The sequence below is a fragment of the Pteropus vampyrus genome, unplaced genomic scaffold, assembly GCF_000151845.1.
Source record: "Pteropus vampyrus isolate Shadow unplaced genomic scaffold, Pvam_2.0 Scaffold1, whole genome shotgun sequence".
NCBI classification, from domain to species: Eukaryota; Metazoa; Chordata; class Mammalia; order Chiroptera; family Pteropodidae; genus Pteropus; species Pteropus vampyrus.
In genome coordinates, this window is record NW_011888782.1 from 6,748,209 (window position 1) to 6,772,703 (window position 24,495).

Consider the following 24,495-nt stretch of genomic DNA (forward strand, 5'->3'; position numbering starts at 1 on the left):
AAGCCCTTTTGGAAGATAAATGGAAGTTATAGATCTCTGATGACAAATTCCTATACTTACATACAAATAGTTTGCATAAAATTACAGGTAGTTTGTATATTCTATGAGGTTCTTTCATGAGCTCTTGGTAAACAAAACAAACAAAAACACCCTGGAGCTAGATGATCTCTAAGATTGTTTCTACTTGGAAAGGATTTAGTTAACAATTCCTTTAAGAAAACTACCTTGCACCTGAAACGTGGGTGTGCTGAAGAAATAATATCTTAGGCTGTTGACGTGTCTTTCATCATAACTGAAAACTGGGTCAGTGCTGCCCTAACTCATTAGCAGAATGTTTTTTAATCTTTCCGTTCTTTCCAGGTTGTGTACCGTTAGAATGTAATTATTTTCAGTACAGTAATACATGACATGAAACTCCTCTTGTTTAATCCACTTCTTCCTAAAGTTTTTAACCATTGGAGGATTTTTAGCCACAGTCATGTGCTTTCAATTTTATGATGCAAATAAGCTCAATGAACAATTTTACTTTACATGCAACTTTTAAGAAATGTAATGATTTCTTAAACTGAGAAAAAACAATACCACTTTCAAGACTGGATATAAAAATATCTTGTGATTAAATTGTTCAAAATTTCATTTCTGATTTAATTTCTAAAGGATAGTCAGAAGCAAAGCTGACTTCCTAAAATCTTAAGGATTCTGTCATTTACATTGTGTTCTAGTTAACCCAGCTGGTGAGTACCTTCACAAAACAGCCTTTAACTCCAGCATTTTTTTTCAAGCTTTATACTCAATGACATGTAATTGAGGTGGCTCCGGATGAGTTACTCTTTTACTTAAGCCAACCTACCTTGATTCATAAATTCACAGCATGTTAGTGTAAGAAAGAAGCCTAGAGAGAATATATTCTAAACCTGTAATTTTACTTAATTGCTTTTTCTTGATGAGGCATCCTGATGTACTAGGAAGAACTGGGAGTCATGAATTTAAAAACCTAGTCCTGGCTCCAGGCCTCATATTTCTTCTGTGAAAGATGAAGTGGTCAAAACAGATGATCTGTCTACAGCCATGTCACTCTGAACAAGCCCAATCTCATCTGATCTCGAAAGCTAAGCAGGGTCGGGCCTGGATAGTACTTGGATGAGAGACCACCTAGGAATACGAGGTGCTGTAGACATTAAAAAAAAAGAAAACACATGATCTCCAGAATCTTCAGAACATTAACTTGTCTTATTTCTATGTGAAGAAGAGGGAAACAAAAGACTTTTAATAGAATTATTTTACTCTAAGGTATTTCTGAAGACTGAAATACATAGTTCTACTTCCAAATATATGCAAACTAGTTTGTTGTGATGTCTGGTCCTTATTTTGGGGAGGGAGTAGGCTTGACCTGATGTGGGGTTTTTTTTTTCTATTACTTTTTAGGCTATGTATTCTTTTTCTCAAGTCTAAACATAATAGCTTTTAATTTTCAGTTCTGAAGAGTAAAGGTAATATTTAAAGAAGTAATAGAAAATAAAGTGTGAGCTCAATGCAAAAGAATCAGGATATCAGTATTTTTCTTAAGTTAGTAATATTTTTTTTTTACCTATTTCCCTCCCTCATTTAAATTTAAGAATATTAGATCCAGATATGAGTTCTGAATAGCAACCCTTGATGCAGCCTCTCCCATCCTCCCACTAACGTTTATATAAAGGCCAAGATAAAGACATAATGCCACATCTTAACTGTCACTGAAAATTAGGATCAACCATTGATCTACTACTATGAGTGGATTTTCCACAAAACAGCAGGTAAATAGGGTTGAATTTTTAAAGATAATCAACAGACAACTTGAGTTTTTTGAGAGATCTATGCTGATGGAAGCCTTTCATCCTATATTTAGAGTATACGCTCTGATTCAGGGAGAGAAAGTACTCCAATAAATAAAACAATTTTCCCTCTACTCCATAGGCATTGCTTTAAAGCAAATTGGTACCTTCACTAGGCCCAGTAGCCTTTTAATTAGAACCCTTAAAGTGTACAAAATTTCTCATCTTAGAGATCATACAAACCATGGAATATAGAGAAAACATCAGGAAAAGAGGATCTCAAGAAAATGCAAATGTAAGAAATAATAAATCATTAAGCATCATGATATCAATGAACATTTAATGACCTAGGAAAAAGCTCAGGTTATTTCAAGTGAAGAACTCAGGATACAGATTTTTGTATATTATATGATTCCTATTAAGGATAAAAAGGGAAATAAACACACATAACACACACACATAGGACTGGAAATAAATTCAGTGAGCAGTGGAATTGCTCATAAATTTATTTTCTTCTTTACATTCTTGAAAATAAATGATTTATATCAAATTAATATTTAGCTTACATTTATTAAGCACAAACTACATGCACAATGCAGTGCTAAGATATATTTGTGTGCCTTATCTGATCTTTACTGAAATCTCATGATGCAGATACTTTTGACCCTGTTTTACAAAAAGGAAACTAAAACTTAAAAAGTTTATTTCCTGGAGACTTCTTTTTTAAATTAGGAAATATTTTTAATATACAAAAAAAGTTTAGAATGAATATAGTAGACACCTTCTGGAAATTATATCTTTTGTAACATTTGCCATATTTACTTAATTTGTATTTTTCGAATCAATACAGTATTACAAATAAAGCCAGAGCCCCACTGCAATTTAATTCCCATGTGCTCCCTCCTCCTTTTCTCTTTCCTATTCTAAAATTGGTGCATAAGATTTTCTTAGATGCTATTTTAGTAGTGGTAGTAATAATAATAATGATAGCAAACATAGATGGGGCTTTCTCAGTGCCAGGCACTGTTCTAGGTACATTAAATGGACTAATTCATTTAATCCTGTCATAATTCTATGAGCCCAGTTACTATGATCTCTATTTACAGATGAGAAAACTGAAGCACATGGGTTAAATAACTTGTTCTAGATCACATAGATAGTATATACTGGAGCTGGGATTTCTTTCTTTCTTTGTAACTTTTTACATTCTCACTGAATTTTTTTTCAAGATTTACCTATGATAATAGATGTAAATCCTATATATTTATTTTTAACTGTTTAATAAAATTCTATTATACAATAAGCCAGTTTACTTATCCTGTTGGTTGATTTATCCATTTTCCTACTCAGTTGCTTTTCACCTCTCATTATTACAATTAGTGAGCAATGAGCAATCAAGTACGTTTTGTTGTGCACATGCAAAAGAATTTCTCTGAGTAAGATACAAAGAAGTGTACTTGCTTCAGGTACGCTTGCTTCAAACACTTGCGTTGTTGTTTTTTCCTGCTTCAAGGGCTTGTGTATCTGCAAAGTTAACATATATTCCCAAATTACTCCCTAAAGCAGTTATACTAATTTATTATTTGGCAGTGTGATATGTGTTCTTTCCCCAAATCTTTACCAGAAATTGTCACCAATGTTTTAAGGATATGACATAATGTCTAATTTTTGTTTTAATTCTTATTTCCCTGAGTAAGTAAGGTAAAACATGCGTTCATATTTGGATAGGGGAGCACTCTAATTTTCTCTTTGGTGAGTTAGACATTTAGCTCATTAATTTGCAAGTTTTCTCTTTTCCTAACAATCTATTTCGTGTTATATATTTTTAAGTGTTGAAGTCTTGAAAAGTTGGTATTCAGATTATATGGGACTTTGAATTAACTCTTTGTTATTGATTTCTAATCATGTTCATAAGTTGTCTCAGAATTTAGTCTATATAATACTGATTCTTCAGTGTTGAGGCTCAATTTGAATATATTCTTTGTGTACTTGAATAGAATGTGCATATAATATTTTTCATATAATTTTTAGTTCAAGGTTTTACATACATCCATTAGATCAAACTTCTGAATTTAATTATACACATATCATAGATCTATATTAACTCTTTTATATCAAATATATAGAGAAATTTTATTTGGTACTTTTTCAGATCTCTGTTCATTTTCCATAGTGTTTGGTTTCTTTTTTATAATTCTAGTTCCTTATATTTTGTCCTTTAGATCAAGTTTCTGAATTAAATTTAATATTTTAAGCATATTATTGTATTTTTCTTATTTTATTTTATTAATTCAAGTTTCATCTTGTGGTAATTTTTTTTGTCTAATTCTTGTAAAAGGCAAGCTATTTTTTCATGTATTTTGTAATATTTTTAAAATTTTTATTGTGAGCTCATCTTCAATAGGGTTTCATTCTATAGAAATTCTGTGCAGATTGAAGTATGATAATATCTAGAATTTTGAGTTGTTTATTTTTTTCCTGTTGCCAAAGACAGTAGGATTATCTCTCATCCAGGATCAATTTTTTTAAAGCTTCTTAGCTTCAAGGTTCCTGCGCCTCATGGATAGTGTATGTTCAGACATCAGTGCATGCAAGGCACACGCTTGAATTTTAAAAACTTTTCTCAAGAGACAACTTTATTCAAATTCAAGTTTCTTTGTCCTCCTGCAAGCTTTTGGGTAAATTATTTCTACCCTTCTCCCTGGACATGTCACACTTTGAGAAACTTAGTTGTATGTAAGGTGTCAGCTTCAGTGTTAGTAGGATTTAAGAGTCCTTTCCTGTGTGTGTACAGGCATGAAACTCAAGCCCACAGACATTGTTACTCTGACTGGTTGCCCATCCTTGTCTCCCTGTCAGCACCAGCACCAGCACCAGCACAGAGTCAGCTAACAAACCCATTACTCCTAATTTTTACATATGAAGATTTCACTTCCTCTTTTGGAAGACTCTGTGTATATATATGTGTGTGTATATGTATACACATGCACACATACACACACACATCCAGGTATTTATATCAGAAAGGCTTGCATATTAGCTAAATTCATAATCTTGCCAGAATCAGAGTATCACTTTCTGCCCAAAATAGTATAACCTAAATTCCAGTGTGATTTTTATTGTATGTTTTGTTTGGAATATAAGAATAACTGTACTTTAACCCACAAAAGACCAATCGAATGAAGGTTAATTACTCAAGACCTTATTCACACTCGGAATGCCTTTATGGAGAAAAAATCATTTAAACTTAAAATCTCCAATCCTTCAAACAAAATTATTCAGTTACCAGGAAAATAAATTATGCTGCTGTCTTAAGAAGACTTCATAAAATGTGTTTAATATACAATTATTTCTTTCTAGTTACTATATTAATCATAGTAATTCTTTTAAAATAGGTGACAGTTTAATGAACTACCGATTATTTTCCCAAGAGACTAATATAGAGAAAAATAGAACAGAAAAAAAACTGAGTCTTTGAGATTGTTGCATTTAAACCCTACAAGGTTAGTTGCTATAAAATACGTATTTGTTGAGGCCCTAAAGAAGACAATGTTACAAGTCAGGAATAATACAAAAAAAATTATAAATTAGAGCCTTCTTTCTCTAATCTGTTGTTAGAAAATCAAGAGGTGGAAACAAAAGTTATTTTTTTAAATATTGGTTTGCTGTGAGTTTGTGTAGGCAAAAACTTCCTTAATAATTTAGAAAGAAGTAGAAGTGATTCCAATGGAATCTCTATTAAGATGGCATTTGAACTGGGCTTCAAAAGATGAGTACTATTTTGGAGGAGGATTCCTGAGAGGACATTTAGGTGAGGGGCACAGTGCAAATAAACACATAGAAGTAGGAAATCTCACAATGTGCTTGAGGAACAGTGAGTGGATGAGATGAATTTGTTTATAGTCAAAATTCTTCAACAGCTTGGGGTCACAAAATAAAAAAAAAAACAGAGAGGAAATGGCAGAGCAAACAGGGGTGAAGCAGGCCAGATATTAAACGAAAGGCTAATGAAATTAAGTTTTGAAAGAAGTGAGAAAGCAAATCCCATCCGAGGGAACCAGTCATGACCTAACTCCAGCACCAATATAAATGAATCTGATTTTTCTAGAAAATTGGGGAATCGGGATTTTTTTTTTTTTTTTTTTTTGGTAAATATCTCTGGTACTTAAAGATTGGCAAGTAATTCAGAACTTGAAAAGCTTAGTTTAAGAACCAAACAAAATATCTGTGGGCCTCATTAAGCCCATAAGTCACCAATTTGCCATCCTAGACACAGAGTGAGTAAAAAGAAGGATAAGACCCAAAGAATGGGTTGGAGTCCTGGCTGAGATATGCAGATATAATCCACAAGACAACAGAAACCAGAGAGAGTGTGATCTAATTAATATAGTGTTTTAGGAATTTCATTACAACTCAAAAGGGAGAAACACAGAAATATTTCTCTTTGTGATATTTGCCAAACTATTTAGTCCAGCTGTATACCAGCTGTATACCTTTCACATGAATAGTTTTATACATGCTATTTGTAGGAAATTGGTCTCATATTTTATAGACTTGCACTGATGAAAAGTTTTCCTCTGTTTGTTATCCCGGTCGTGTGAATATTTTTATAAAGGGGTGTTGAATTTATAAAGAATTTCCACTAGAATACTTTCCCCATTTGAGATTTTAACAAACATGAACATAACTCATAGATACATAATAAGAACTACAAGATAATTAAACATTTTATCTAAACTAATGAGACATCTGGCATAAAAATTTCAATACCTCTTCTCTCTTTTTTTGTCATGTGCGGATGTGTGGGTGTTTGCTTTGTATTTAGGGTTTCTCCATGTAGCCACAACAGAAGAAATAATTAAAATGTAATTCATCGCCTAAGACTCTGTGGAGGCTATTGCCAAAATCTCCCAGCCAACATGTCCTTTACTTGGACATAAGAGTGTTTTGATTTTTGTTTTGTTTTTTTTTTCCATTGAGATTAGTCAAAAAAGACAAAAATAAAACTCAATTTTTAATTTTTCAGAAACTCAGAGCTCAGAACCCCATTCAAAACAGAAATGATTTATGATGTTCCTCTTTTTAAAGCCAGTGGGTTTGTAGCCTAGTATATTTGTCTATGCCCCTGTCCTTTACACCAAAATTAGACTGACAGAAATTGGTTACCAGAAGATTTATTCAGTTGAAATATTAAAGACACAAATAAAAGTTAATGTACATCTAGCTCTATGTACCTTTTGAAGTTGATTTCCATTTTCTCTTATGAAGATACTGAAAATTAACCTTTAGCTTGACAGCTCCTTGTGAACCTACATCTGGTCTCATAGGATACGATGCAGTGTGTCAATTTTTAAGAATGTGAGTTCTAAGTTCAGACTTCAAAGTCTGGCTTCTCTATTTACTATCTGTGTCAGTTTAAGTGTGCTACTTACCTGTCTAAGGCACTCTCTCCTCATCTGCAAAATAGAGATAGGATTAGCTACTTCATCAGGTTGTTGTGAGAATTAAGTAATATAAATGTTCAGTATGTATCAACGGCTACGGCTGCCACTGCTACTGCTGTTTTAGCTATCATTATTGTTATTGACATGCAATCTTCTGTTAAAATCATTACCAAAGCAGCTGATATTTTTTCCAAGAATCTATCTGTACTTTATTTACAGTATTGAAGCCAGTGTCCAAACTGCTTGCAGTCTTTACTGAAAACCTGCTGTGGATGGTCAGGGATTACAGGCTTATTTTTAGCATGAAATGGAATTCTATCAAGGTTGGCCTGAAATGGAATTCTATCAAGGTTGGCTTTTTTTAATGTGATGCACAGAAGGAGGGCAGTATTTCTAATTTTATCATCTGCCCATAAAATCATGTTTTAGTTCTAGCTAATTCCATTAATTTTTAAAATATACTTGCTTAGGTTTACAGGTTGCAAAACTCTTCTGTGGCGGAAATGATATATTTTGGAATATGCAGTGACTCTTTCTGACCCACTCAGGAGTAACCTATGGAATGATTTCAAAGAGAGTCACTAACATGTGATTTATATTAAGAGCATGTCATAAATGAGGATATATGATTCCAGTCTTCATAATAGTGCTTTATATGTTTTGTATAAAAGTGTTTATTCATAGCAATGCAAATATAGTTTTAAAAATCCAAAAAATGATACTATGGTGTGTAATAGGATTCTGAAGAGTTAGATATTCTTAAATGAATAATCCAGTATTATTGTTGACAACTGAACATATGTAACTCTATAATTTATCTGTCCACCACATGCTTGGTGAATGGTGTAAGCAATTCATGTTATAGCAGTCATTATTTATAAATGTCATGGCCATACTGTGTGTGTGTGTGTGTGTGTGTGTGTGTGTGTGTGTGTGTGTGTGTGTGAGAGAGAGAGAGAGAGAGACAGAAAGAGAGAGCAATTCACCGCCACCACCAACTTATAGAATTTAACATTCTTTCAAATTAGTGAATCCAACACTTTTTATTCTTTAGAAGGGAAGGATTCCATCTTTGGGCAGCAAACTTAATAGAATTATTTTAGTAATTTTTTTTTTTATTTTCTATAAGCCAATAATTACATTCAAATGTATCAATCTATTAAAAAATCTTTATCTGACCAATACTGAATTGGTTTTGATGAGTAGGTGTTTCGATCCTACCACTTCAAACCTCACATTTTAACTAACTCTGTGTATGTTTTGTCCTCACTATTTTAACCCCTACTGACATCCGTTGTATGTTCAGTAACACGGACATTCTCATGAGAATAATAGCATCATTTCTAAATTCTCATCTAGAGTGTGCTAGCTAGAACTTCATTATACTAACAATTTTTGGATCAAATATCTACATAGCAGAGTTAAACAATTCTATTTTCTTTTTAAAATCATATTGGAATTATTTTTATCAAGACAAGTTCTTTTTTTACATAACTGTTACATCAAAGATTTAATTCATCAATCGCTTTTTTTTCGAATTCCACATCGGAGAGAATGAGTTTTCTTTTGTGACATTTCTACTAAGTCCGATTTTCTCAATTTATGGTTTAGAGAACTAATTTTTTCAAAATTTTATTCTTTCATCTTTTTTTTTTTTTTGGTCAATAACAAATTTTACTTTGTACAATTTTAGGTATTGTGAATTTTTGTTTTTTATTGATTATTTCTGCATGTAATTTTTTTCTAGTCAATGTTTCCTATTCTCAGTTTTCCTGAAGAATGTTGACTTTGAATCAAATTGTTTTATTTGGGGAACTAACCATTTTAACATGATCTGTTTTAAATATTATCAACCGTAGTTATCTCATTTCTACTAATCATGTTTATTAATTGGACAAAATAATTAAAATATGTGTTTATTTCTTTGAACAAGGAGCAAAGATCATGAGATAAAACAAATGCTGGTATCTAGATGGAGGCATTGCAATCAAAACAGTGGGTCAAAATGTCTTTCTTCAAATGTTTAGATACCTCAGTGCCATAAATAAGGAGACATTATTTTGTTAAGCAATGATGATACCTTTGAGATATCTGATATATTTTATACTCTGTCTACATCAATGGATTACTTTATTCTAAAACCCAAATTTCCCCACTGACGTATGTCCATTTTTAGTTATGTACATAATATAGGAAAAAAACTAATTGTCAACTCATTTTCTAATGTACAAAGCGAATTTATTTTTGACTAATATAGTTATTTGTGGAAAAGTGATAGAAGATTACAGAAAAGATGAAAAGGAACCAGCGTTTTAAACAGTAATTGTACTCCGGGCACCATGACACTTGTTTTACACAATTATTTTCTTCGATTCTCTCAACAAAGTTTTTAGTTCCTTTTTTTAGTTGAAGTTGGAGCTTAGAAGGCTAGCTGACATGAGGTCAAATTGTTAAGTAGTGATGGGGCTGCAGTCTGAGACATTCTGCAAACCCAAAGCCTGTTTTATATACATGGCAAGAGTATCTATTCTGTGGTCTTTATGATCTAAAAAGATATACTTTATCAGTTAACAAATATGTATTGAATGTGTATTAGATGCCATACCCTGAACTAGGCTTGGGACTCAAGTGTATGAGACCACAGTCCTCACTCTCACAAAACAGCCAGTCTAGTAAGAGCTACAGGGAGATAATTCTATGAGATTAAAAGGTAGTGAGGCCTCCAGTAGGGGGTAAAGGAGCAGAGAGCTAAGGAATTGATCAATTTAAGCAAAGGAAATGAAAATTTGAGCACATGGATTGCTGAAAAGTGAGAGGGGATAAAAGTACCCTCCAAATGAAATCACTGCAGATGAGAGAATTTTGTTAGGAACTGGTTTGCACAGCAGGAGGTGAGCGGCGGGTGAGCGAGCAAAGCTTCATTTGTATTTATAGTAGTTCCCAAGCACTATCATCACCGCCTCAGCTCCACTTCAGATCATCAGGCATTAGATTCTCATTGGAGCACCGGTCCCTGGTGCCAAAAAAGTTAGGGACTGCTGTCCTAAAAGATCCTTAAAAATATTTATATGTTGCATCATAGTTATGATAATGATTCGTAATGATTAAAAAATTATTATGTAGATACCAGCACCGGAGCTGAATGCCAGCAACCTGAATCTTCAGTATGAACCTCTCTAAAAACTGAAAAGTATCTCTCATGCTTCTACATTTATTGAGCTTTGTAGACTGACTGAATGACCCTAAGAAGAATACCAAGAGGCTTCTTGAGCCTCAGTACCTTTTGCCTTAGTGTTTCTTTAAAGATTATTTCTAAAATTTTAAAATGTGCATTAATTTTTTGCATTTTAAGTATTCTCAAAATAAAGTTGAAAGAACTCTTCTGACTCTAGGAAGAATTATACTAAACTCACCCCCATTTTACTTGTGATTTCCCTGTTACACACATACATGCGCACACACACACACATGCACACACACACGAAGAGAATGATTTGACAATTTTTCTTATTAATTTATTCAAAAGTTCTTGCAGGAAGCAAGCAATTGTATTAAATATCCATCCTTGATATAGCAGTTTAAACCCAATTTTTCTTGTGGTTGTTGATTTTGAATATCTTGGAATAAAATTTTTCCAAGGAAAATATTTTTAAGTTTGAAACCTTGTAGGTTAAACATACTTTACACACAACCTCCTGTCCTACACCCTTGCTTCAGCCAAATTGCACAGATTCCTTTTTTCATTACATGCATTATATGTGCCTGGCCTAGTACCTTTATTCCTGTTCTTTCAGCTTCTCAAAATGCACTTTTCTGCCATCTCTGTTCATTCCACACATTGCAATTTAAATATTCCTTTCCTTCTTTAAATCCTTTCTGATTGCTCCGGCAAGAAACACTGAGTTTGGTAGCCTTATACTTATATTTGAGTTTCTCTAATTGATTTCATGGTAATGGAAACTAAGTTCCCTTATCTTTATATCCTACGCAGCATCTCAAACATTATGCATGGTTATGCTAAGTATTTGCTTATTGAGTAAATTAGTTAATTAACTAGTTGGAGGCTACTTAGAGACTACTGGATATGTGGGAGCGATGAAGGTAATATTTTAGTCTCTTAGTTCAAGAAAGCTTTTCTTCGTGAGTGGTGGAAGGTAAAGCAAAGGGAATTGATCTGATTGTACACTTGGCCGGAAACTGGATGTGAGAACAGAGCATTCAGGAAATAAGTCTTGCCATGAAAGGGCAGTTGTTGACCACCCCCGGACACACACACACACACAAAAATTGACTGTGCTCAATTCTGAGACAAAACATCAAAGATAGACTTTGACAACCTGCAGGACATTTAGAAAGGGGAAACTAGGCACAGGAAGTGGTGTCATATGACCTTGAGAAAGCATAGAATGAGTGGAGTTGGAGCTGAGGCGTTAACAGCTGTATTTACAAACATTGGAAATACTGTCATAATATGGAAGACGAGAGCAGAAATAGGGCAAAAGGACTTGGTAGAGAACCAGAGAAGGCAGACTGGGCTCAACACCAGACTCAGAGAGCCAGGGCTGTAACAACAGGTAAATCATGTATTCCTAGACCTTCAGCAGTTGGAATCGGGGACCAAATCCTGGCCTTCACCAAGGCCTGGGCTCACCAGGGCCCTAGGTGCTCAGTTTCTTCTCAAGAGGCCCTGCTGCCACTCCCTCATCCCTGCCTGGTCACGCTGCTGCTGTTTACAGCCATTTTTCCCCAGGATGTTCTGTCTTCTTGGACCTTCCCGATTCCATTGTTGTGTGCTTCTTGACACCTCTGCTATGTGCTTAACATAAGACATCTTTCTCCCTGCATGACACCTACCAAACCTGCTCCATGGAACTTGAAACATATTTCCCAGAAACTGAACGAAAGGATTTTCAGCGGATACAATCTGATGAAAGCATAAACACGTTTTTTTTTTTTTCCTAATTGTTAGGGTAAGACAGGCAAATGTATAAATAAACTATATACTGTACATTGATTGCAAAGTGAATTAAACCAGCTTTTGGGTGCCTGGCTGGAGACAAAATCATTTTTGCTGTTTCCACTGTTTCGAATCCATTAAAAGGGCATTATGATTGCCAAATAATGGGTTTGTAAGTAGTGAGTTGATGTCTGTAGGTGAAATTAAAAGTCAAATGTCAATTAAATGGAATGGTTAAAGCATGATTCAAAGTGTTTAGTATATCAATATTTTTAATAAGATCCATGAGATTACATAGGAAAGTAGATTCTTGTAAGAAAAACAAAAGATGCGTGGTCTTTAATTTCTTCACAGAGTAGGCCTGACCTACATAAAAACTCTTGTAAAGTCCACAAGGTGGTAAACAGAGTTCTATTCTTGGAACGTGAAGTGTTGAGAAGTTTCTGAGAGTTCAGTGTGTGGTTCCAAAAAGCTCTTATATTACCTAAACGTTTGTACACAGAGACCATTAACACATCAATTCTCACCAAATGCCATTAGAAAAATAGCTCAGGCTTCTAGTGGAGGTGGTGGGTTGGTGGTGAAGAACATCACAAAAATTTCCATGCTTAAAATAAAAATAATGCCAGGTCTCCAGACCATATATTCTAGTGATGGTGACTGTAAGCAGAAGAAGACAATATGGGAAATTTCTATTTGCAGGTGGAAGGGAAGAGTAATTACAGAGAAAAATCCACTGGGCAGCCATTTCTATAAAAGAGGTGAAATCATCAGGACTGTATTAACACCAACACAATGACTGACAAGAAGAATGAGGAGGTAGCATAACATATTAAAAAGCATGAAGACTTTCAACTCGGACAAATCCAGATTCAAAGGCTGGTCCTTCTCCTTAACAGATGTCTACTCTTGGTCATGTTTTGCTTTAAGTACTAATATTTTAATATCAACATTTCAGGGTATAATATTTAGCTCTTAGAGTTGTAAGAAATTAAGTTACAAAATATAGAATTAAATAAAATAATATATAAAGTATTTGACACCTTGGTGATCAATGTATGATCTCTAATCACAAATACACAAATAGGAATATTACAACATACTATTTTTACTGTAGTGGGTCACGTAATGACAAAGCAAATTGATGTCAAAAAATATTATGAGCTTACATCCTACCCATTTCATGTCTTTACTACTTTGTAATGAAAAGTGGCATTTATAAGTACGAATGATGCAAGACCTTTAATTTCCAAAAATGATGCGATTTGTGTACATTATTTCTACTGTGTTCATTTTTATGTACTGATGACAATGAGATGTTGGGTTAATATTTTATACAGATTTTCAGTAATGAAGAATTTTAAAAGAATGAATTATTTCCAGTAAAACAAAAAACCTTCATCTCTTTCAAACAATAGCAGTGACAATAACAATAGCTTTTTAATCTGTGCTCACTATGTTTAATATACATTCTGCTAAATACTTTATGTGAATTGTGTGGCTTAACCGCACAACAGCCTATGAGGTTAGTTACTGTCATGTTCTCCATTTTAGAAAGGAGGAGACTAAGGCACAAAGAAGATAAGTAACTTACCCAACATTACACCATTAAGTAGCACTTTCATATGCTGTATTGCTTGTTTTCTGGTTTATCAAGTTGTACTGCACTACCTAGTCCAACACATTTCTCTGTAGTCATGTTTCTCTTGTGCTTTCTTCCTGTGTTTCTTGTTCCTCTATTTGTTGTCTCTCTGCACTCTATCTAATTCTCATTTTTTAAAATTTCCATGCCACCCTTTGGGTCTCTCCGACATAACCCCATTGCCCTGAGTTTACTTCAAGTCCAATCACTCAGCAACCCATTAGCAAAAAACTTATTTTGGAATGTTCGTGCAAACTCCCACTATTTATTGTATTTCGCACCCTATCAAGCCATCAAAGTTAGTTGTATGTTTTTAAATGCATTGCTAAACATATGAGTCAGAATCAGCTCTTCTAAAAGAGAACAAAGGCTTACACCTCAAAGTTAGTATTTCATTTTGAGACTTGAAACTTGAAAAATTGCCTTTACAACAGTTTTAATACCAACTGAGGGTAAAAAATTTCCAGAAAACTCTTTAATGGAGTATTTGAATATTACGTGGTCTAACTTATTTTGGAATTACTTTTATAATTGAGATGTTAGAAAATGTATCTCCTTTAACATATTTGGAAGAAATGTAATTAGAACTTTATTTTGAAGTTCTGCAAACCAAAGAAACTTGAGATTCCTTTTTAATGGCTGTTAAAGACCTATCCTTCTCACTTTAATGACTGCCAGCAACTACTAAAAACAGCTGAGAAAGGGTTTGCAAACCTGGGACATGTCAATTCATTGTCTTTACTAGGTTTGCACCAACTTCCAACCTTTATGAGAAAAAAAAGGACAAGAAAATAATTGGAGCAGGCAATGAAAATAAATTTTAGCATACCAATAAAATAAAATGATTTGGCTGGAATCGATTATTTTTGTCTTAAGTTATCTTCCTAAAACAGATTTTTGTCCTGATGTAGATACTAGAGATGAGTGCTTTGGGTTAGAATTTTCTTACTAAGTGGCAAGCTGTCTTTGTAAATGATACTGTGAGCTCACACATGAACGTATATCCCACAAACTCATTAAACTATGAGAAACAGCAGAGAAATTACTCAGGAAAAAAAAATGCCCCTGTTGAGGCACAGATCTGAAAGCATTGTGAACTGCATGAGCATTTTATGTAGGAAGGTTAAATGCAAATAGTTCATAGTTTATGTTCTCTTAACTTAGCAAGGAGCCTAATCTTTGTTAGAATTTCCTCTATTTTTAGCTAAGATTTAAGAGGCATTTGGAAGTGCTCTAGTTGGCTGGAAACAGATGGCCTGTTCTGCCTTTTCTTAGAATCAATCAGAAAATTCTACAGTAGCTGCTCGACTGTGATTTTGAGTTGTTTCACATTTCTCATTCCTTCTACTGTCTTTTTTATATGTTTTGGTTTGGGTTTTGGTTTTTTGGTGCATATAGTGATGGCCTATTTTGTCAGTTTACAATAGTGTAAAATCTTTCAATTAATCATTGCTTAAGTGGAATGCTATACCTTAGTAATTAATATTCAGGAAGCTTATATTATACAAACTTCAATTTTAAGTAGACTTTAGAGAACTGCCAAACTTTGTACTGGTTTTCACACAAGTGATTTTTTTCCTTGACAGTACTAACAGCATATAATATTTCTTGCTCTGAAAAATTATTCAGCAGTGGAAACAGAGCAGAAGTGATACATGTGTCCAAATGTGAAATCTTTCATTCTTAGCCCATCAATATTTGCTAATGGATCATCACTCAAATAATTAAAAAGAGTTAAAAGATAAATTCAGAAAATCATTGGTTTTTATACAAGCATTTTGCTTTTTAAAAAGCCAACCATTTGTGAAGAAACATTACAGAATCTTATTTCATAAAACCTTAGATCCGAAATAGAACCTAGAGACTACTCAGTCCAATCACCTCATATTCAAATTTAAAAAACAGAAGACCAGAAAGGTTAATTGATGCATAAAGGATCATATATCTACTTAATTAGTGGGAAGACCAAGATTAGGATCCCCATTTCCTGACTGTAAGTCCAGTCTCTACTATTTTATCATTAATTTTTTTGCTTCAGACTTTCACCTCAAAAGTAGGCTATCCCATTTCAGAAACTAAGACAGCTCTTAGTTTATGACAATCAAAGTGTGAGATTAGTAGGAACTTCAAGTAGTAAAGTTCCTGTTCAAATTGAGACCTCACATTTACTGATGCCTTCTCCTCAGTGGAATCAACACATCAATATCAAATACCACTATAGCCTTGTGCCCTTCTAGTTTTATCCTTGGTCACATCCTGTAAAATGGGGACAGGATGGAAGATTGAAAATAAGTTTTGGAATACAAGTCTCTGAACTTCTCCTGAACTCGATTTTTTACATTAAAATCTAGAAAGTCTATAGTTTAGTTAGTAGTAATGCACCAATGTAAATTTCATCATTTTGACAAATGCTAAAATATTAACATTAAGGGTAACTGAGTAAAGGGTATACAAGGATTTTTTTTGTACTCTTTCCAACTTTTATATTAATCTAAAATTATCCTAAAATGAAAAGTTTGTTTAAACAAACAATAAAAAATTATAGTGGCAGGCACTAGGTGAACCTTAAGGAATGGAGAAGTTTATTTTTTATCAGTGCTGTGGAGTGTAGATATTTTAAGAGACAGTGGAAATTAAGTCTCAAGCTTTTCTCTGATACTATGTTCAGGGTTAATAACTCTTTTTGAAGGTAATTGTGAATGTAATACCTCACAGATGCTTTGGGTCTTAACTGCTACACCATCACCAACCCCCTGCCACACACATGAACACATGCACACGCTCAGACGTCTGACACTTATCTTGATATCTCTCACTCAGTTCTGCAACTGAGCAGTCTATACTTTAGCTCCTTGCTCTGAAAGCTGAAGAAACCACTCTGTACCCAACACAATCATTGTCTCCCACTGGTTGGCTTCTCCCAGCCAGCCACCTCCTGCCTTGTGACTCGCGAGAATCACAGTCTCACCCTAATGTAATCCAAGAAGATTAAGCAGGTCTTCAAAATTATAGAGAGAGAGAAAGCAAATGTTAATAGTACTATCTTCTATGCTTAGAATTTACGTTATAAACCTCTGAATCACTATTGAAGTAATATTCACGTTCTAAATGCCATGTTATCCCATGCCTACATTATGGATTATGTTTGGATAATTCTACTTTCTCTGATGTGATTTGTGCTTTGGGGACACATTCCCCCACTGAAAGCAAAAGTGGACACTGAAAAAACAAACTTATTTAATAATGATTTCAACAAGTACAATTAAAGTGCTAATTTTAAATGATTACCTCTTTATAAGCAGTGTAGTATAACGGAAAAATTATAGATGTGTAAGTTAGAGAGTTATGGATTCGCCTCTCAGTTCTAATAGTTCCTAAAAGAAAGAAGAAAATCGCTCGACTTCTCTGTTGGGACTCCATCAGTTAAAAACAAAACAAAACAAAATAAAAAATAGTTATCGTGAGAGTTGGATGAAAATAATGTTATATGAAAACCTAGCAAAATACTTTGTGTTTACTAAGTTTAGGCTGCCGTTGCAAATGTTGTTGGTGCACCACTGTGTCCTCTCAATCTGTATGATTCTAATTTTTAAGATCTGTAATTATGCCTGAGGCATTGGCCCAAGCTGTGGCAGGCTCCTCTGCTAGCAGGACTGGCACTCTTGGAACATTAAAGCTCCCTAGGAGCAGTAGTCAATCACTGATGACTGGTGGTGCATATATTCCCCTGCTCTAACAGGAGTATGTGTTCTCCACTAGTCTCAGAAGTTCTTGATGGAATTGAGTTCCAATTGCCTATAGTGGTAACTTGATTGACTGGGCAAACTTCATTGGCTGCCTCCCCTTCCCTGTGTCCCTGCCCCACTGTCTCCTAAAGATATTTACTAAAATCAACACAGAAATAAATTACTTATACTTAAAGCTTTGTCTCAGGGTCTGCTTCTTGGGAGCCTTAACCAAGACTGCTTCTTTCTCTACTATGTATGTAGATCATCATAAAAAAAATGGCACCTCACTTGTAAAGGCATTCAGTTATACTGCAACACCAGTCCTCTTGGGCCTACAAATCCAGCATGCAAAGCACTATGACATAGTGGTCAGGAACTTGGGCTCTAACAGCACACAATTCTGCATTAAAATCTTGACACCGCCACTTTGAACAAGTTTTTGAGCCTTAGTTTTCTCATCTTTAAAATGGGAATAATGATATCTAAATTGTTAATGATTAATGAAATAATGATTAATAAAATAATGAATTAAACTATGGATGATAATTATACATTTTTCATAGGGTTAGTGCACATAAATGAGATGGAAGATGTACTGTCCCAGCAGAGTGTCTGGAACACAGAAAACACTCAGTAAAATGCTAACTGTGTGCCAGCTTAATAACAAGACGACCCTGACACGGACTCCATTCTTGCTTCTGGCTAAACCCTATTACAACATGGTCTGCTCATACCGAATTAAGTAAAATACCATTTTGAATTATAGGTGTGATTGTGCGTGTACTAATTCTTTCTCTCTCTTTTGTATTCATACAAACACACACATATAAATCTGATTTAATAAGCTTTATTTTACTGGACATTTTTCATACTACTGAAGTATTTTATACGACCGAAGAGATCCACCATAGGCTTTCCTTCAATAACATGCTTCTATTCTTATTAAACCTAAAATATCTGTTAATTTACCAAATGTTAATATAAACTGAACTTTTCCAGAATGTACCTATTGTATAAAGCAGGTCGCATCTGTGGAAACTGACGTACACACACAAGCACAGTAAAAGTAAGTATATTATTATAGGAAACCTAACAAATAAAATAATAAGGAACTCCTGTTTAGAGTTAAAAGTATGTAATTAATCAAAATACTGAGCCCAAGATAAGTATACAGTGGTTTGAATTATTGTGCTAAATAATAAGCTCTTCCAGGCATGATCATTAAGAGTCATTCTGTCTTTGAAATTGATATTTATTTCACAAATCTACTCTATTTTATTTATCTAACCTGTTTTAGTAATGACAGGATTACTTTATATCTTCTTGTTTTCAGATGGTGGTGTAGTCAGTATGTTTAGATTCTACTTTATGTTGTGTATGCTTTTTTATTCAAAACGCTCTTTAGAAAAAAGAAATTGAGCAGAAGCAGACAGACTGTTCTAGGACATCCCTTCCTTCGGAGACGAGTTTCTCCAGCATAAAAAAAAGATTGGCTTCCAAATTGGTTAAATTGCTTCTTTTGTACAGTACAGTGACATGTTGTCTTGTTACAGTGGAACATGTGCTCTCATTTTGGACAAGCTGTTCTGTGAAAAAGTTTTATTTAGCCCACAGAGCCAATCCCCGGATTTGTGGGTGTTACCTTCTTTCCATGTTACCAGGTTTTTTCATCATCATTATTGCTTCTGCTCCATCAGCTATAACAGTTTAGTAGCAACCCTTCTTAAAAAACAAGATGTTTCTGAAAATAGAACAGTCGGCTAGACAGAAAAGAAATATTAACAAAAGTAGGTCTATTCGGCTGTGTTTGTTCCCTGAATCACTTCTGAGACAATTTCACACATATGTAACTGAACAGGCTTTGAGTGATAATATAATCCAATACTGTATAATTTATATGTCCTAACACAAACTTTCATCCTATTTTATTAAGGAAATCAAATTATATGAAAACTTATTCGATTCTGAAAATGCTTAAATATTTCACTTTTGTTCCAATTGAGGAGTTTAACCAAATGTACTGGTTGGGTTTCTTTGCTTTTTTTTTTATGAGAAAATTTAATCCAACTCAAGATTTATAGATGGATCTAGTTGTTAATTCATGGTCTAATTGTACAGCTGATTCAGCTGAGAGAAAGCAGTGGCTTTATCGTGTTTTTCTTTTCTCTTTATGCATCAACTAAAACAAAAATTAGGTCATGCAATATTTACTCTGGGCAAAATGACATTTTTCAGCTGCTCAGACTTCCTAATAATTAGCAGAAATGACCAATATGCAAAAAAGAGACAAGCCCCTTTAATTACTTCTTTGTTGAGTAGACATGATATGACATCCCTTTCAGAACACAACTTAGAAGACACATGAGAAATAGCCAATCCAGCAGCCAGACATTCAGCATCCCATGGTTGTCCATCCTTGATAATGCTTAGGTCAAATGCCTGTACGAGTACTACTGTGCAGAAATCTCCATCCTGAGTACAACGATATATTCAGATGTTATCTCTTTTTCTTGATTTTATCTGTCTCTTGACTCATTTCCTACAGTGCATAAAATATACCAATAATATATTTAACATACACAATTGATTTGCTTTTGTGATATCTCTTTAACTAATCTTAGATAAGTTGTCCTTACTTCAAAATATTTTATCATATAGGACTAAACTAAGTTACCAAATCACACTTTATCTCTTGGTCCATCCCCTCACTAAAAATTCTAGAGCAGAGCTTTCTACTCTGGGTCTTTGAACCAGGCATTTATGAAAGGGCTATAGGCGGCCGTGAACCACCTGAAAATGTCTGTAGAATCGTGGCTGTGTTTCCACATGTACTTTGTTCTGAGAAAAGGATCAGATTTTCTTCAGATTCACAAGTGGATATATAACTCCATGAATTTTAAGAATTATCATCACTTGGATTTTCTCCTTCTCATTTCTATTAGTTAGGAAATGCTGAACTGTATCACATGCCACCCTAAGTTCTACCAAATACATTTAGTCGCTTTTTTTTTTTTTTATGCCTACAGCACCTGGTTTTCCTAGGTGGTCTCCCATCGAAGTACTGACCAGGCCAGACCCTGCTTAGCTTCCAAGATCAGACATTGGGCTTGTTCAGGGTGGCATGGCCATAGACCATGGGCTGTGGCTCCACTGGGGCGTGAACCCAGGACCTTCTGTGTGTAAAGCAGATGTGCTAACTGCTACACTATGGAACCATGTCCTTCTTTTTTCATTATAATTTATTGCTGGTTTCATATTTTTTCTTGCCTTTCTGAATTTTGTGCTTTCTCTGTTCCAGTTTAAGTAATAGAAGATAGAGAAAGGAGATATTATGCACAAAACCTCTGCCAGTTATAGTGGTCGACATTTTAATGTGGCATCTTATTTAATCCCACTGCAACCCTACAAGTTAAACAGTAACCTGTTCTTACAAATGAGAAAAGTAAAGCTAAGTTAGTCATTCTTACAGCCTATAAATGGAAGCGTCCAGATTTAAATCTTGTTGGATTCTAGAGTTTATTCCTTCACAAAGCATTTACAGGTGACATAAGTGATCATAGTTCACAAATGGCATCATCTTTCAGAACATGTAACTTACATTTTATAATTATTCTCTATCATCCAAAAATGCAATCATTATACTTTGTATGTAAATCTAGACAAATTTACAAATGCACATGTGTTGCCGTATTGCATCAATGCTGTCCTGTTATTTCAAACTATGACAGAGGGCGAGAACCATTTTTACATTCGCTAATTCATTCACTTTTTAAAATAACATTTATTAAACTCTGCTATTGTCAAGTGCTTTGCTAACTTCTGGAATAGTGGTTCTACATTCTATCTTCACATTAGATTCTCCTGGGAAACTTAAAAAATATCCATACATGGGTTTGGCATCAGAAATTTTGATTCAGTAAATGGAGGTGGCACTTAGGAGGTGTATTTTTAAAAAAGCTTTTCTAGCTGCAGTCAGCATGGAGAAACATTATTCTAGAGCAGTAGTTTTTCAAAGCGTGGTCCCCTAGATCTGCAACACCAGCATCACATGGAAACCTATTACAATGGCAAATTCTCAGCCCTTCTCCCTAGCCTCCCTATGTACTGCACCAGAAACTCCAGGGGTAGAACCTGGCTAGTTTTGTTTAACAAGCCCTCTATAACAGGAGTCCCCAAACTCCGGGCCACGGACCGATACCATTCCATGGCCTGTTAGAAACCAGGCTGCACAACAAGAGATGAGCAGCTGGTGGGAGCTTAGCAAAGCACCTGACAATAGTAGAGTTTAATAAATGTTATTTTAAAAAGTGAATGAATTAGCGAATGTAAAAATGGTTCTCACCCTTGTCATAGTTTGAAATAACAGGACAGCATTGATGCAATACGGCAACACATGTGCATTTTTAAATTTGTCTAGATTTACGCACAAAGTATTTGCAACCACTTCTCAGTGCTATTATGGCCATATCAGCTCCACTTCAAATCATCAGGCACTAGATTCTCATAGGAGCACTAGTCCCTGGTGCCCAAAAGGTTGGGGACCGCTACTCTAGACATTTCTGAGGCAAGCTAAAGGCTGAGAAACACTTCTCTGGGGACACAGGATGAATAAGACATAGTAGTTGCCACTAAGCATTTCTTTTTGGTCTCAAGGAATTCCCACTTGTTTCAAATTTGCATTTTAATAACCTAGCATAGTTCTGCAATCTATAACTTGAGTTGATAATGAAAGCATTATTACTATTTAAAAAGTGTAATGACTTTTCAGTTCTTCTTGGGCAGCTACTAAATGAAGTGTTTATAAGAAAGTAGTGGTCAGTGAATAATATGCCTTAACGAAAGTCTTATGAACCATATAGGTTGAGTTGAATTGTCATAGTGTTTTGTAACAAGTACGATTACAGAGAGAGAGGAGTGAGAATACTTTAAAATATAAAATTTTAAATGGCAAGTATTTCCAACAAAGGATTTTAAAGTGTTGTACTGTATCTATTATTATTAATATACTTACTATTCCCCATCTTTATTAATATAGCTTTTTTTACAGAGTTATGACAGTATAACTGACATGCAATAAACTGCACATATTTAAATCATTTAATTTGCCAACCAAGTTTTGCCTTATATATACATCAGTATCACTAAACGATTATAAGAGGGGCATCCATTTCTACCATAGGGACCTCTTAGCTGTGCAGTTTTCCCTCTCCACCCCCAAACAGCAGAACAAGGTTGCGAAGAAGTCTTCCTTAGGAACATAACATGAGCGAAGACTTGCTAAGACAACTAGATATCAGCCCAAGTGAACAGAATGGGGAAAGCTTATACAGGGTAGAAATAAAGACCATCTCACCTGTCTGAAGTCTAAATTCTTATGGTCATTGCTATTTATCATTATGTAGCATACTTAACCCCTTTGTTTCTTAAAATTCCAATTGAGAAATGAGCTTTACCACTGGTGAAATACATAACAGTTACTGAGAGTAGCAATGCTAGTTTCAATCTCTACAGGTAGTTTCTTGTGTTCGAGTCACCTGTTTATTGAACTTTGACCACCAATCCACTTAATACACACTTAAATGCATATTCCTTTGCTGTCTGTATTATAGATAACAGTTGCATAAAAATGATGTTTTTGCTTTTATAGCAACGAAATCTAGTTCCTTGCTGTTAACTTCCTTTTAACTTCTTTTTTTCTCTTGAGAAAATTTATACATCCCCTGAATATTCATTTATCATACCCCCAATGTGCTGATACTGGGACCTTACATTTTGGGTTGAAATTTTCATTCTTTCTCCCATCGCAGGTTGGCTCCATGAGTTGGGAAAGAGACTAGAGTCTCCGTACTATGGCAACAATACCCTGGGGGGCCCATCGATCCGAAGTGCCTATATCGCAGCGCTGTACTTCACGCTCAGCAGCCTCACCAGCGTTGGGTTTGGGAACGTGTCTGCTAATACAGATGCAGAAAAGATCTTCTCCATCTGCACCATGCTAATTGGCGGTAAGGGAAATTCTTTTATATCAAGAGAAGGCAGGTTGCTCTGTCCTAATACACAACAGAGATATATTGTTTTACATTGGAGGGGTCTAAAAGCCCTATTTAAGATATCAGTGACAAAGAATGTAATAGACATGTAGATTAACAATAAAAGTCTATGATGTCAACAAATTTCTTTTTCAGGACAGGTGAAGAAGTAATCATTTACTGATGGTTGATTTTGAAAGAGCAGGCACTTTATTTTCTCAACATGCTATTTACACCTAGTGTTTGTGAATTACATGAGTCTGAATTGCAGGTATATGCTTGAAAACTCCATTTTATAGGCCCAAACAAGTCAGTCTTGTCAAATTTTATTAATTCTAATACAGTAAGGTAAGGATGTTTGATAACTTAGTTAAAAATAAAAACACCAATACAAAAATAATAGTTAACATTTATTCATTGCTTTTATGCTCCATTCTCTCTACTAAGAGCTTCAATAACAATACTCTAAGTAATTCTTCAGGAAAATATAGGGTTCAGCACTATTATTATCCCACTTATCAAATAGATAAGTTATTATGCTATTTCCTCTGAGCTCCAAACGTACCTTCTGAATTCTGCTTTGTGTGCTGAGATTTGGACTCTGCAAACATTCTTTGCCAGCCGACTTCAGATACTTCCGCCAATACGGGGAGCGAGAGGGAGACTGAAAAGCAAGAGGAAGGGAGAAGCAACAGCTTGATTCGGACGTGTAATGTATCTTCAGTGGCAGGCCACCTCAAACTGCAACCAGCCTTCAGCCTCTCCTGACACTCCCAGTGTCGTTGGTCCTTCTCAGATATCTCTGTATCCATTGGGAGTGCCCCCACAGCCAAAGTCAGAGTCTTGGCTCCTAGTGGCTCCTCGCAGCTCTTTCTCTGGGCTTT

The 24,495-nt window shown here is 34.7% G+C and overlaps 1 protein-coding gene and 2 pseudogenes across 1 annotated transcript in view; 2 read left to right on the forward strand and 1 right to left on the reverse strand.

The window, feature by feature from the left end:
* Positions 1–24,495, forward strand: part of KCNH8 (potassium voltage-gated channel subfamily H member 8) — a 318,741-nt gene that overhangs the window by 216,549 nt on the left and 77,697 nt on the right. The window contains exon 8 of the mRNA XM_011355828.1: positions 23,390–23,587. Coding sequence (XP_011354130.1) covers positions 23,390–23,587 — 198 coding nt within the window. The remainder of the gene's footprint in view (positions 1–23,389; positions 23,588–24,495) is intronic.
* On the forward strand, positions 1,059–1,177 carry LOC111736578 (annotated as a pseudogene).
* Positions 20,600–20,715, reverse strand: LOC111736848 (annotated as a pseudogene).